The 15922-nt window shown below is 43.5% G+C and overlaps 2 protein-coding genes across 3 annotated transcripts in view; one reads left to right on the forward strand and one right to left on the reverse strand.

Moving 5' to 3' along the window:
- Positions 1 to 5047, reverse strand: part of zc3h3 (zinc finger CCCH-type containing 3) — a 92981-nt gene extending 87934 nt beyond the window's left edge. The window contains exons 1-3 of the mRNA XM_063200790.1: positions 4909 to 5047; positions 2836 to 4114; positions 126 to 271 (exon numbers count right to left, since the gene is read on the reverse strand). Coding sequence (XP_063056860.1) covers positions 126 to 271; positions 2836 to 4114; positions 4909 to 4954 — 1471 coding nt within the window. The 5' untranslated portion in view covers positions 4955 to 5047. The remainder of the gene's footprint in view (positions 1 to 125; positions 272 to 2835; positions 4115 to 4908) is intronic.
- Positions 5048 to 5052: 5 nt separating this feature from the next.
- Positions 5053 to 15074, forward strand: cyldl (cylindromatosis (turban tumor syndrome), like). Of its 2 annotated transcripts, XM_063200792.1 has the most exons (15): positions 5053 to 6124; positions 6495 to 6548; positions 6582 to 6761; positions 8039 to 8120; positions 8271 to 8446; positions 8982 to 9147; positions 9348 to 9486; positions 9929 to 10039; positions 10724 to 10815; positions 11280 to 11343; positions 11811 to 11943; positions 12310 to 12418; positions 12557 to 12675; positions 12977 to 13181; positions 13498 to 15074. In XM_063200792.1, exons 1-15 carry the CDS (start codon positions 5690 to 5692, stop codon positions 13680 to 13682), a joined length of 2250 nt encoding a protein of 749 aa, XP_063056862.1. In that variant the 5' UTR covers positions 5053 to 5689; the 3' UTR covers positions 13683 to 15074. The 2 variants fall into 2 exon arrangements, with proteins under 2 accessions (XP_063056862.1, XP_063056861.1); XM_063200791.1 differs by having other exon boundaries at positions 6495 to 6761; positions 13498 to 15073.
- The last annotated feature ends 848 nt before the right edge of the window (positions 15075 to 15922 follow it).

The raw sequence follows: 15922 nt of genomic DNA on the forward strand, positions 1-15922 counted from the left end.
GAGAGAGAGAGAGAGAGAGAGAGAGAGAGAGATACAGACAGAGAGAGAGAGAGAGAGAGAGAGAGAGAGAGAGAGAGAAATGAAACTAAGGATGCTGGCTGGCTGGTCAGGTGTGTGTAGTGTACCTGAGAAGTAGAAGGCTGATGTGGAGCGAGCTCCGGGGCTGGCGAGCCGCAGCTTGTGCCGTCCGATGGACACCAGGGCCCGGTTCCCCCGTCGGCTGAGGGCCAAGCTCCTCAACTGCGTCGCTCTCACAGGTGTCTGCGTTTGTCTGGAGAGAATACAGAGGTGAGTCCATTACAGTACGAAACAGACACTCACCTTCTTTCCATTCCATACAACCCCCTTCCTCCTTTATGCTTGTGGTCTCATGATGATGTTGCAAGATATCATTGACGAAAGAAACTGAATTTAATATCTCGCAAAAGTGCAATTCGGCCCTGCCGTGGCCAAATGGTAGGGCACTCATCCTATGCGGCCGACCCGGATTCGATTCCCAGCCCGGATCCTTTGCCGGTCCTTCCCCACTCGCTTACTGTCACCATCTTTACTATACTGTCATAAATAAAGTCAAAAAGACCAAAAATACATCTTTAAAAAAGGCAATTCAAAGGTAATTTTCTCATTTGCAATCGGGAAAAGGTCCTCTAGTTAGGATAGTGGAATGTACCCTAGGTCAGTGGTTCTTAACCCTTGCCTGTGCCAGAGGCAAGACACCCCCCACCCAAGTTTCTACACTAAATGCACTAGTCTCGAATGATTAATTACAATGACATTTGCTTGAGACATTAAGCCATACCTTAATGACTTTACATGGGGACCAAACTTCTCGTTTGGTTTTGTTTTGGTCTATTTATAATGAACACAAACAGAATTTTGGTCACAACCTCAACGCAGACAAAATTCCGTGAACTGCATTCAATCTCTGGTGTTAGGTATGCTTTGACAACAGTGCCACCAATTACTGAGCATGTGCTGCCACACAGTGGGCAGATGTTGATACTACATGATCTCTTGACACGTTATGTGGTACAGCCAGACACAAAGTTTCTGTCTTGTTCATGCTGACTTTTTTAGTTGCATGCATTACCAACTGTTCCCAAGGAAAACATTGTGTCATCTCATTATGTACTGTGAACATGGCTGAAACCCTGTTTGAACTGACTAAGGTCTGAACTTTAACCTCCTCATTAAATGACGAGAAAAATGAGGCATTCAAGTCTGAAAAGGGGTTGCAAAAACAGCACTATTTTTTACAGGTAAATGAATGCATGTGGGTTATGGAGTGACATGTTGTATTTGTGCTGTATCCATGTGCATGCTGCCCACCATACCGGTAAACTACCGTAAGATCAGTATTTCTACAATACTGCTACTGTGCAACACGAAGATCAATAACCACTACTACAGAGTAAATATCAAAAAAGTATCTTCACTCTCCTACTACTATTCCATTGCAGTAAGTATCAATAGAGTGTCTCCACTCTGACCAAACATGTTCTAGGTCATAGCCTAATCTGCCTTTTCCCGGTCTCTGCTATTAAGCTTACTATTTATTACTCCACACACCTATTACAGAACTACTACAGCACAACTACTATAACTTACTACTCCACAAATCTAACTATTATAGTACTATGACAGCACTACTAGTCTAGAAATCTATTACAGTTCTACTACTATACAACTCCACACATATAGTTCTACCACTCTACTACTCCACAAATTTATTACAATTCGGTAACACTTTACTTGACGGTGGTGTCATAAGCATGTCATTACGGTGTCATAATAGTGTCATAACACAGTCATAGATAAGTCATAAACATTATGTCCATGTCATAAACATTTTATGACTGTTGGCCTTAGAGGGACACTGTGCAGGAAATTATCGAAAAAGGTACTGCAATTATGCTGCTCATTGAAACTGGGCTGCTTATTGCCAAATTTGATCTTTACATGAAAGTTTACTAAGTAATAAACAAATAATTTCTAGTATAGTCCAAGTACAGTCATTTTTGCAGCTAAAAATGGCTATTTTTGGAAATTGAAAATGGCGGACCATGGAGAAGATCCCCCTTTTCATGTATGAAAAGTGCAATTTCTCCAGTCATAATGAATACTTAGAATTTGATGCTGGTGGTAAGTATTCATGAAAAAGGTAACATTAGTGAATGGGCAGCATGAATTCTGGAAATAAACAACTAAAAATCCCACACAGTGTCCTCTTAAGTGACATTCGGTTATGGCAAAGGCAACCTACAGTGATAAAATGTTTATGACATGGACATAATGTTTATGACACATGCATAATACTATTATGACACTGTAATGACATGCTTATGACACAGGCGTCAAGTAAAGTGTTACCTACAATTCTACTACTCTCGACAAATTACAGTACTATTACAACACTACTACTCTACTACTCCACAAATCTATTACAGTTCTACTACAGCTCTACTACTCTACTACTTCACAAATATATTACATTTCTACTACTCTACTACTGCACAAATATATTACAATTCTACTACTCTACTACTGCACAAATATATTACAATTCTACTAATCTACTACTCCACAAAAATATTACATTTCTACTACTCTACTACTCCACAAAGATATTACAGCTCTACTACTCTACTACTTCACAAATATATTACATTTCTACTACTCTACTACTGCACAAATATATTACAATTCTACTACAGCACTGCTACTCTACTACTCCGCAAAACTACTGTCTACAACACCACTCCTCTACTCCTCCACAGCACTACAACACCACCACTCCTCTACTACTCGACAAATCTTATTTCCGCTGGTCCTCACCTGCTGCCCGGGCTCTTCCTGATGATTTTCATCCGGCTCCTGAGTTTGAAGGCTCCGGGTGAGGTTACGCTGGTAAGGGTGAACGCCGCTGCCTTCGGGCCCCGGTCCTTCTGAGGGGTCCAGCGGTAGACGGAGCCCTTACCGGCCGCACTGGCTGTGGCCTCGGCCCTCCAGCTGTACCGACTGAGGCGACCCTGAGAGCTACTCCCCGCACATTTACCTCTCAGCTTCCTGGCTCTGGTGCCCTCCGCAGCGGGCGGGAGAGACGGAGGGGCCTGGAGCGCGCGAGGTGAGAGGGGCTTGCGCGCCAGCTTAGTCCCAGACGTGGCGTGGGACACCCACGTGTATTTGGACGTCCTCGGTCGGCCCGACGACGCAGCTGATCGGTGGGAAAGCGGTGTGCTGGGGCTGGCGGCCTTCCTGGAGGAACTCTGAGACGGCACTAAAGAGGAAGTCCTGGAGGGCGTGGCGGTCTTGGGGGAGACCCCTGTGGATGACTTCGAGGAAGGTTGAGGAAGAAGGGACGTCGTGGAGGAGGCAGGTTGAACGCTAGATGATCCAGGTGCTTTCAGGCCAGTCTGTTGACTCTTCACCCAGCGGTACTGGGACTTTTTCGTGGGAACTGCTGCTGTGGTCTGTGATTTGGCAGGGTGACTTTTTAATTGGCTTAATGAGGCAGTTTTGAGATGAACAGCTGGAGCGGGGCCAGCTTTGACATTGCTCTTGGATAAGGAGGAGGAGGATGGTAAAGACTGGGCGTCAGACATCACAGTTTTTGGTTTGGCGGAAAGATGCGGTTGAGGTCCGATTTGAAGGGGTGCAGCTGACTTGACAGCCGCTGTTGCAGGAGGTTGACTTCTGACAGTAGGACACCCAGCTTTGACTATTGTCAGCACACTTGGTACCTTATGTGGAGACGTGTGTGTCTGAAAGTTTGTGCTTGTCTGCGGGGCAGTGACGGCCTTTGGGGCAGCGAGACTCTGCGTGTTGGTGTGCGTCTGTGCATGTGGCTTTGTCTGTGTCTGTGCAGCGACACCTTTTGCAGTGTCACCGGAGCCTCTGTTGTTGAGAGAGTAGGTCTTTCGCCAAGAACCTGCTGGCTGCGTAAGGTAGGGTTGAGGGCGGCCTGTCATGTGGGAGGAATGTCCACTCGTGTGCCCACTACTGGGTCCCCTGTTAGGTCCACTGCCGGCAGCTTGATTGTGTCCAGCTCCTGGGTTCCCAGGGGTAACATTCTGCTGGGCACTTGACGGTCCACCACTGTGGTTTTTGATTAGATCTACACAAAAACAAAACAGATAAGTAAGGCACAAGATAATGTGTACTCAAGCTGTAATCAAGTTAACTTACTTATGCCATCTTTTATCGAGGCATAATCTTACATGTTCCACAACTCTTAGCACGACTATAAGCAACAAAGATGGCTTTCCATTTAGACAACTGTGTTGTTACTCACTCGTGAAATGTGTTTAGATCACACTCTTGCAGTAAATGCTATTCTACGGGCTTGATATGGTTTGTGGCAAAGTGTTCTAAAGATAGCTATGGGTGTACTGTACCACATGTGTTTTGTAGGCTTGGTCATCATCTTACAATAAAACCACTTAACAAATTGCCAGTGATTACTTCCACTGGTGTCAATAGCATCATTATTATGTAATTGTGTACATTATTATTAGTCAATCACCCACCAGAGTAGGACAACGTGGAATAATAATTTGAAGTTAGCCTGGCTAACTTAGCTGGCTAGATAATGGCTGGCCACTAGTCACCACAAGTCCTAAACAATGTACATTGCGTGCATATGACATTGACACCTGGTCACTACTGGAGAATTCACTAGACAGTGTAGTAAGCAATATATGAACGGTAAACCAGCAAGAACAACACAAGGCGAACATCACGTTGCAAGTGACAGCTGAGTTAGCTAGCTAAGCAAGCTAGCTATGCTGGTGTTATTTTCGAATACATTGTGTGTTGTAATAACGCACACGTGGATAGAATCACTGTCATTCCAGACCTCGATATCATGGTCACTTTCTTTTCAAAGGGTTGTCATACTGGGTTACTTACTTTGTAATAGCTCGATCTGCCTCTTTAATGACTCCCTTTCTTCCATAATTGAAGCCAAAACAACTCTGCTCTTCAGCCATGGACCAATGATATGTCTGTGACGTCACCTACTACAGCCAATCAGACATCTCCGGAACACGCAACTTCTGGAGGAGGGCCACTGGAACAAAATCTGTACACAAAAGTTTCCTAACTAGCCTTCATGAAAGCAAAGCAGGCAAGAATGACAGCTAATTAGTCACGTCATGTTTCTGTTGTATACTGAGTATATGTATGCACGCTGTTATTTATTCACAAAAGACTATATTTGGATCTTCAATTCAGCCTAATGACAGGTTGGGTAGGAATGTTGCTATCGCTTCATGTCAGAGGGGATTTTTGTAAGAGTAGGCGGATACCTGAGAGAGAAAATGAAACTCTCTGATGTCAGGATTTGGATCTAATCTACAGCAACGACAATACATTTACTGAACTGACGGTAACAACTTCTGAAATTGACACATTTTGTTGTTCTAGGTTTGTCGAAGTGTTGTCAGTAGGTGAAAAGAGTTGTTGTCTCGCGACAATAAAATCCTGAAATCAGTTTCGTTGTGTTTGAAGAGGAACTGACATTGGCTGACTGGCTGTGAGTCAGACAAACCAGGACACATTTGGATAAAATCAAAGGTCGAAGAGAGCCGACACTGTTGAGACATCGGGCTGTGTCAGGACACGGTCATCAGACTGACCTGACTGACCTCATCCCATCCTAATCATCCTATGGTTCATCGATACAGCCGTCATGGATCAAAAACAGGATGTGTTTTTCATAATTACCGAAAGAGGCAAAGGGGTACCCCTTTATGTCGATCCAGGCAAGATATGCTATATCAACGAGCAACGTTATCTAAGTCTACTATCTCAAGAGTCAGAGTCACAAATTTTGCCAGTGAAATTTCTTGGTGATTCCCTTGAATACAAGGTGGATGTGGGTTGTCTGCACCAGCTGACTGCTGTATATGCAGGCTTTCTCCAGGCAATAGACGTAGATGCGGAGAGACTAGATGCCCTTCTGAAGAAAGATGCTTTAGAGGCAGCAGCAGCACTGAAGGTGGATAGCCCTGTTCTTGTGGAGAGATATGGGGTCTGGAACCCAGGCACTGTCCGATACATTGGAAGCAGGAACAAGGGAGCCTACTATGACTGCATTTCTGGTACATTCTTCAGGATTGATCTGGTGGGTTAAGTTTTGAAAACCTTTTGTGCACCTGTTGATTTTACTTTATCTGACATATCAGTATATATATTGTATATTAGACAAGACTCAAGTTGTAGAGAGAGGAGGGTAGGGTTGAGAAATTACCCAGCCCAACCTCGAAACACCTGCATCCCATGGGCAGTGGCATGTAGCTCATACACATACAATACAGGTCTGGTGCATTAGGTCGCTGTACCACAGCACCCTCTTGATCAGACTTTTGATAATATCCAATTATGTTTCTATCCAATATTCATCATGTTGGCTCTCTATATGGATTGTCATGGTATAAATAACTACTGTGATGTCATGTCCTTTCATACATACAACAACTTTATATCCTATGCAGGGCGAAGGTGATGAAGTCTGGGTGCCGTTCACCCAGGTGAAGCCTGATGTCCAGGTACCATTCACCCAGATGAAGCCTGATGTCCAGTCTGCTATGGAGCCAGCCCCCCTGTCCGTTCCAGAGCAGGCCCCCAAGCCACCCCCTGAGGACCCCGTGCAGGAGGGGGACAGGGTCGTCTTCTTCACAGACCACGAGAAGAGAGCCCGGCGGGGCATGGTGATGGAGGTGAAGCAGACCAATGGAGAGATGATGGCTTACATCTCAACCGTGAGTGGTGGTATCTCACCATATACAGTGTACTGCTTCATCACCTTTGTGTTTGTTTTTTCTTAAAATTACCTGTGGGTCAGTGAATCTTGTTTAGACTGTAATTTGGCTATCAGCTGAAACATAATTGTAGGTGATGATTCGGTTATAGTCATGTTTATCCAAATGTTTTCTGTTGCATATGCCTAATACAGGGCACTACTAAGGAAAGCGATCAAAGTGTAAGAGGTGAAATTTAGACCACAGGTTCTATTGGACACTTAATGACACGATTCAGGAAAGACAGACAAAAGGAATAAAGGTTATGGTAGTTTATTTTTCACAATTCATTATTTAAAATACAAGATAGAAAATAGAAATAAAACACAAACGTTTCATTCAACCACCAGCGGTATTAAGTGCTGTGTGCGTTTTTTACATAAATAAATCACAATCTGGAGTTCACAAAATGACCGTAAAAAAAGTTAAGTTAAGTTAAGTTACACAAGTGACACCACTGCAATCTATAAATAGGGAAATCACACAGTTCATAGTCAGTTCATCTCATCAGTGCAAGACAGGCAACCACGGCAAACACTAACTACTGACACTCATTAATGCCCGAAAACATCACGTTGCACACTGGGCCACACCAATAACACTAGGATTCACTACACCCATAAATTCGGCCTAACTGTTGTACAGTCCTCCTATGTACTCAGCGGAGGTACCCAAATGCCACTGCACAGTACCGCTGGACACACACGCACACACCCACTCACTCACGCACTCACTCTCACATATGCACACAGTTTAACAACGGGGGAGAAATAGTCAATCACACAAAAATGTACCAAACCAAATTCCCGTGCTGCTGCTGGCCTCTCAGCCACTGCTGCCGGACGTGGGCTCCGTAATTGCTTAATTCAACTATAACACGCGCAATACCCAAATGCAACTTACCCACAGTTCCCAAAGCGACCGGCCGCACGCAATGGACACAGCTACAGCCCATGTCCCGGCACGACAGCTCGTGGCAGACAGCTCAGCAGCCCTGCTCTGACCCTGCTCTCCCCAACAATGAGCAAAACACCATTTTAAAACCATACCCTGCTCATCCGCCGCCAACCACCACAGGTGCTTCTGCCAATTACATCAAACGAGTTCAGGTGCACCCATGGCAGCCAGCACGGCTGAGCCCCACCCCCAGCGCTTAGCGCACCAGCCTACAAAAGGATTATCGGTATATGTAACATATCTAGCATGTTTAAACATTATGTGTGACCGTTTCTCTTCAGGACCGGGATGAGCAAGGTGGGAAGGGTGGAGACATCACTCTTCCCATTGGCTGTGTCCTGAAAGAAAAGTATCACCCCTCAGGTACGAGTCTTATCTTTCATGGCCAACTTTTGCATAAGCATTTACTCACTTAAATACATAGGCATGTGTTATTTATTTGACAGTGATAATTGTTTTGCTAAATGAAGTTGTCTGTGTTGTGGTAATACTTGTGTAATAATGCCTTGTCAGATATGGAGTCTATGGCTCCATACCAGCAGCTACAGGACACAGGGATGGTGAATGGCAGCTCCATCACCCTCTACTCCCGTGTGAGGGTAAAGCTGGCCAAAGGATTCGAGTACGGAGTCGTCCGGTGGATAGGAGAGCTGCCTAAATTGGAGGGCACAAGATTGGGCCTGCAGCTGGTAAGGAAAGACAAGACACAGCATGGGAAATGTATATCAATGCATCTCTCATCTCATCTATAAAAATCAAAATGGGTGCAAAATTCCACAGGTCACACCGAGGACTTGAAACGGCCGAGGCTTCTTTGTCACACAATTTACACCAGATTTTATATAGACTTAAAGGTGCACTGTGTAGGATGGTTCTCAAAGTACTGTAGGTATAGCAACTATACTGCTCTTTGTCAAATTTGATCGTATCATGAATATTTACTAAATAATAACATAATATTTGCTAGCATGACCAAAGTACAAGAAGTTTTGCAGCTGAAAATGCCCATTTTTGGAAATTCATAATGACGGACACAGAGAAGATCATTTGTGAATGGGAATGAATTCTGGAAAAGAACTGCTAAAAAACTGCTAGAAATATAATAGCAATATCAAAACACAATAATATAGTCGTTCCTGGGCTGTGGCATAATATGGCATTGGTTAACTAAGGCAATGATACACATTGGTATTTTTCTTTTATGCTCTTACGCTCTTTTTCCAGGACTCAAAGAGTGGAGTGAGTGATGGCACCTTCATGGACAAGCGTTACTTCATGTGTCCACCAAAGCAGGGCTTGTTTGTAAAGCTCAGCTCCTGCTCTCTGGATATCCCTCACGCTAGTGCAGGAGAGAAAGTGCCAACCTCCAGCACCAGCACCAAACAAACCAGTAGGACCAGCATGTCTTCTTTCACACACACACACACACACACACACACACACACACACACACACACACACACACACACACACACACACACACACACACACACACACACACACACACACACACACACACACACACACACACAATATTGTTGTCAAATGTCAGCCTGCCTTTTAATGTCACAGATAATGTCTCATTCCTAGCACAACACTATGAAACCGACGGTGAGAGTGACAATGTTCCGCCTGTCAACTCAGAGGATGTAGAACGTCTGCTTATTGGTCGCATGAAGGGCATTCAAGGTCACTGCAACTCCTGTTACATGGACTCTGCCCTTTTCAGGTCAGACATTTAGCCCTTATTTGATCAACAAAGCCTAATGCAATACTAAGTCATATGACAGCAATCACTCATCAACTTGTAATAAGGACAGCAAAACAAAGTCCCCATTTGATCAAAGATAATAATGCAATGCTAAGTCAATACTATGATATAAATGGCTCATCAACTTGTAACAAGGAATTTGTAACAGTGAATAGGCACTTCTGAATCTTTCTTTTTGCCCAGCATGAGTTATACAAACGTAACTACACTTACTGTACATGAGCAGACTGTCTCTCTGACAATATCGCCTTCAACATTTAGCTTTAACAGAAGATGAAATCTAGGATTTGCTTAAAACCATCACTGAGGTTTTGTGTGATGTATCACCACAACTATCAACCTTGCTTGGTGAGGACAATCAATAAGTGCTTATGGTGTGATCTGTGTTTTGGTCCTCCAGCTTGTTCTCCTGTTCATCGGTGCTTGACTCATTACTCTTCAAACCTGCTGAGCCCAAGGACCAGCCCATCCAGAGGACATTACTGCGGGACATTGTCAACCCCCTACGCAGGTCAGGGATTGCGAATGAACTTCAAAACAGTGTAATGGCAAACAACTCATTACTTTATAGTACATTACATGACATTACATTACATTACACTTAGCTGGCGCTTTTATCCGAAGCAACTTACAGTTATTTACAGGGTATTGGTTACAGTCCCTGGAGCAATGTGGGGTTACTTACCTTGCTAAAGGGCACCACAGCTATTGTGGTGCGGTAGGGAGTGGAAGGGTGGGATTCAAACCTGCAACCCTCTGATCTAAAGCCCATCTCCTTAACCATTAGACCATAAGCACATTTACATTACATTACATTACATTACACTTAGCTGACACTTTCATTCATTCAAAGCGACTTACAGTTATTATTTGTCAGGGTATTGGTTACAGTCCCTGGAGCAATGTGGGGTTAGGTGCCTTGCTCAAGGGCACTTCAGCCATGGATGGAGATGTAGGGAGAGGTCAGGGGGGATTCGAACTTGCAACCCCTATATTGAAAGACCAACTCTCTAACCACTTGGCCACGGCTGCCCATTTCCCAACCATTAGACCATAAGCACAGCTGTTTAGACATCAGGATAACACACACACACACAGACAATTGTCTATCATGGCAACGTGTTAGACAATAATGCTTTTTGAATCTAGAGCAGTATTTAACAAACAGCATGTGCTTGTTACTATATGTGTATAGGCATGGCTTTGTGGAGGCCAGCAGTGTAATGAGGCTTCGTAAACAGCTGCAGGAGAGAGGCTACTGCGCCACCTTCACCACAGATGAGAAAGGTGAGCGGACTTGCGTGTTATTTTGCTCCGATTAGAAAGTGAAACTAAGATGTCACGTGTTATGATTCACTCTTGCATGTGCACGCACACACACACAGACATGAATAACAAAGGTGTGTCATGTAGCACAGGTGTGTGTGTGTGTGTGTGTGTGTGTGTGTGTGTGTGTGTGTGTGTGTGTGTGTGTGTGTGTGTGTGTGTGTGTGTGTGTGTGTGTGTGTGTGTGTGTGTGTGTGTGTGGGTGTGTGTGTGTGGGTGTGTGTGGTAATGACTTATAATATTTGGTTCTAAATGATTACTATATTTAGAAATTAAGTAGACATTACCATAGAATTGCCACCCTATTAGTTATCTTTAGTAAAGTGTACCATTTTTTCTTGGAGGAAGGTGACCAATCAACAGAAAGGCAATAGAGATTGGCTCAATATTATGGATGTAGTATGTAAACAATCTTTCATTTTCAGATCCAGAGGAGTTCCTCTCTCTTATCATGAATAAGATCCTCTCTCTGGAGCCACCCATTAAACTGTAAGTTCAAAAGTGAAGAAATTAAACTGAAAATCCAAAAGCGTTTGGATTGTATCATGAGTCATATTATCACATAAATGTTTGTATACAGTGTATATCTTTTTCTTTTGTTGTGATTGACTGGTTGGGTGGCAGGTTTACTCTGCTCTGTAATGTGTCTGTCATGCCAATAGGCCTGGGGCTTTGGTGTAGTAGCCAAAGAACACGTTTGTTTGGTATCCCAGAGTTCCGGGTTCAAGGCTGGGCAGGAGGACAACTCTGCTCCCCTCTGCTACTGCACGGGCCTACTGTGCTCAGGCCCAGGGGCCCAAGAGTCAAGGGGGCCCTGAAGCCCAAGCCTCTTTATTTTCATTCTCATATTGTGTTAGACTGAACCCTGAATGGTTTTGTAAACTAGCTAATCCCATTGTGTGGGGGTTCTTCTTGTCATAATCCCCTGGCTACACTCTCTCTCTCTTTCTCTGCAGTTGTTCAGGAGGGAGAATACAGAGCAGTTTCTGCTACCAGATCTTCCTGGACGACACCCACAATCTGATCCTGCCCACGGTGCAGCAGCTCATGGAGCAGTCCTTCTACAGCGGACAACTCAAACTATCTGAGGTAACATTCTGACCCGCCATGTTTTGTTCGGTTTGAACCGTTCCTGGGAGCTTTGAAACAGGAACATTGAGAGTAAATAGAATGGAGGCCAAAATTCTATTTCATTGTTGAAGCCAAAAATGGAAAAGAGCGATTTGTAGTCCATTATATATACTGTCAATGAACTGGAACACATGAATGCAATATCAGGTTGCTGGTGCACTATGAACACTGTAACCAGTTTTGTTGTACCAGTTTCCTGTGTCTTGAAGCATGGCGACTCTTGACTCTGTTTCCATCTCGATAAGGTTGAAGTCAATGTTGCGTATTACATGTAATTATAAACACCTTCCCCCTCTCCTGTATTTGTGATTTTTGTCCATTCAGGTTCCCTCCTGCCTGATTCTACAAATGCCACGTTTTGGGAAGAACTTTAAGATGTTTCAAAAGATCATTCCCTCTCTCGAACTGGACATCACTGCTCTTATATCAGAGGGTACACATATCCATACACATTTGTTCTATCTAATGCACCTGAATACTGAAATAATATGTATTTTAGTCTTAGAAGAGTTCAAGTACTACTTTTACTCAAATACACTAAACGTACAAGTGTGTGTGTGTGTGTTATTAGGTCCTCAGCAGTGTCTACTGTGTGGTGGTCTTGCTGGCCTGGAGTGTGCAGAGTGCTTCAGGGATCCTGCTTTCAACACCAACGGCTTCAAATACTTCTGCCACACATGTTCCTCTCAGGTAGATTTTTTTTCTCTCTCTACTAACGTTTACTCAGAGATTTTCAATCAGCAACCTCAGATAACATGGATTGGGGAACTCATATCGTAAATCAGTGTCGCAATAGGAAATGCCTCAAACATCACTGAGCATAACATTTGTATTCCGAAAATGCAGAAGTGTTGCAAAGTTTTGACAGCAATTCATGCAAATTCATGTGTACCCTCTTGGAGGTGAAGACTACATAGATGAACGGTAGCTTGGTAGTAGAAATGAGAATGTGTGTGTGTGTGTGTGTGTGTGTGTGTGTGTGTGCTGTAAGGTGCACAGCCATCCTAGCAGACGGTCCCACAAACCGTGCCCGTGCTTCATGCCTGATGGCTGCTTACACTCCGTGGCCCCTCCGAGGGACAAGATGGAGCTGTTTGCGGTGCTCTGCATCGACACCAGCCATTACGTGTCCTTCCTGAAGTACGGGCCCAACACCACCGACTGGGCATTCTTTGACAGCATGTCTGACAGAGAAGGTGAGGAGGCCGATACTGTATACAGTACATGCAATGCTTACACTGCAGTCTATGGAAATGCATGCATATCCTAGACTGTGCATATGTACGCTATATTCATGTTTGCAGAGATGTCAGTCCTGGGCTGTTATCTGTTCCTGTAACACAGGTGATATCTGTAACACAGGTGACTTTATCTCATTGTGATCAGCTGATTACCGGCAATAGCTAGGTGGATCAAATTTATGACAGGTTTTTGTTTTCTGAACGTGGTATTGACTGTATGGTTTAGTTTGTACAAGTCTGTGAGGAATGACACTGTGTATTTTCTTTGTAGGTGAGAGCGATGGTTACAACATCCCTGAGGTGCGCGCGTGTCCAGAGGTGGCCCGTTACCTGGACATGCCTCTCACCCAGCTGGCTCACCTGCAGCCCCGGGACATGGGTGACCTGGCCAAGCGCCTCTTCTGTGACGCCTACATGTACCTCTACCAGAGCCCCAACGTCTCACTCTATCACTAAGGTCCTGGTTACGCGTATGCGTATATTTCATTTTAGGATAGTGGGATATTTTTTAAATCGGAGTTTTGAAATGCACAAAACCAACACGTTTTCAAAAATATCTACATATGTTAGGTGTGAACAGCTTCACTGGTACGTACATGGATACTTTGTGAGATTTCAGGAGAAAAAACATCCATCCATACCTTGCTACAGCACCTGTGCGTAACAGTAGCTATTTGAATGTATTGTCACTATTCATGTAATTCGTCATTTATATCTAGTTAGGATTAGATGGTGAAAAAAAGCTGCACATTTTTTATGTTTCTACTGACACACATTCACTTTATGTGCCCTGTCCCTGGGCATAACTTTGTTTTCATGCCCTCACTGTCAGCCATGTACTTAAACTGCAATTTAGCAGAAAGATACGATGCATCTAATCTCTTGGCACTTAACCCAACTTAATGCTGTGTATATTCAGTATGAAACAAAGGGATTTTATTGTGTTGAGAACTGGAGAACTGGAGAACTGGCTTCATTTGTCTGTGGAGTACATTCTGTATATCTTGCTTGTAAATTTGCTGTGCTCATTTTACTTAACTTTGAATCAGTGATTGCACTTTTTTATTTGCTTATTTATCTGGTTGAACCTGACAGCTCATGAAAAAACAATGTCTGCTGGGCTTCTTATAATCATCAGTTTACCTACCATGGTGTGTGCGCGTGTGAGCTTTTCTTAATCATGATTTTACTTATTAGGTTTACTGAGGGCCCAGGTGAGGTGAGGGCCCTTTTCTTGTAATGTCAGGCACCTTCGAGTCACTGAATTTGAACCAGGTATTACTGGATTGTAAAAACTACAAACAATTAGTCAAAGACCTGTGCAAGTACCCTGGTAGACAGGAGATGCATGTTAAGCAGAATAACAGCCAGAGGGGTACATTTGACACAACTCATCAATATTGATGGAGGGTAATCACTATCCAATGTGAAGTACCATATTTTGACAGAATCTATGCAAATCCTGCTAGCCAATCAGACCGGGCTATTCGCTGCTGAGAAATGCTCTCATTACTACTGTGTGAATAAGATGTCTGTTTTTTTTAAATATAGCACCAGGACCAAATGGGGAAATTACATTAGGTTATTAAATTGTGAAATTAAGTGTGCATATTCTTTTCATGATTTCTTTTTAAAGCCATTGTTTATACCCTTATCTTGTATGCCAAATGAGCTTTTCCATTGTGTATTCTTTGTCAGACTAAATCCTGCTTGGGAATAAGGGTTGGTTTGAATAATATATCGATATATTGTGTTGATATAAAAAAAGTACACATTACAGAAACATAACAACCTGACTGGTTTAGTCCATGTTTGTGGAGTGCTTAACTTGAATGAATGAACAGAATCAATTACACATTGACAGTGTATCATTTTTATACCGACCTCAACATTAAAGCAACAGCAAGCTGTTTTTGTCTTCAGCCACCCTTGAGGTTAGAGCTAGAAGCATAATAATTGTTTCCTATAAGATCAATAAAGGGTCCCTCCCCTTAGGAGCCTGATGGCCGAGGATTAGGCTCAAGGTAGGGGGTTTCAACCTGGCTCGTGCAAATTAAGGGTTTGCACGCTTTTCCTGATTCAATATAATTTGATATCCCGAGTGCAAATGAGATTTAAGTGTGCATTTTCAATGTTTTTTTTTTTTTTCAAAGAATTTAAAACCTTGATCATCAAGGACATCGACCCTTGTGTCACACGGCCACAAGCAACAGGAGAGGATGCACGGAACTCATTTGACTTTGATACATTCTCTCTCTGAGAAGAATCTTGCACTCGGCAGTAACATCACCACCCCATTTGTAACACAGTGAGTACATTCCAATATGCAGACTCCCGTCCTCCACTTGTGCTTGTGGCCTCACCCCGCCTCCTGGTCCCGCCTCCTGGTCCCGCCTCTGTGGAGAAAACAATAAAGTTTCCCGGCGGTCAGCCTAGCCACAACAACTTTTGGGGGACTGTTTTTTAATTCACCATCCAGTTTGCAAATGAGAGTACTTTACAATTAAGCTTTTGTGAGATATTGAAATACAATGCTGTTATTAGTGATGTCATCACAACATATTATTTACTGGCTGGTACAAGGCCACAAACACAAGTGGAGGACATAAGTCTGCATATTGGAATGCACAGTGTATGTATTCCAATATGCAGACTACCGTCCTCCCTTGCTAGGTGCTCGTGATGACATCACCGGC

Source organism: Engraulis encrasicolus, chromosome 6 (assembly GCF_034702125.1).
Source record: "Engraulis encrasicolus isolate BLACKSEA-1 chromosome 6, IST_EnEncr_1.0, whole genome shotgun sequence".
NCBI classification, from domain to species: Eukaryota; Metazoa; Chordata; class Actinopteri; order Clupeiformes; family Engraulidae; genus Engraulis; species Engraulis encrasicolus.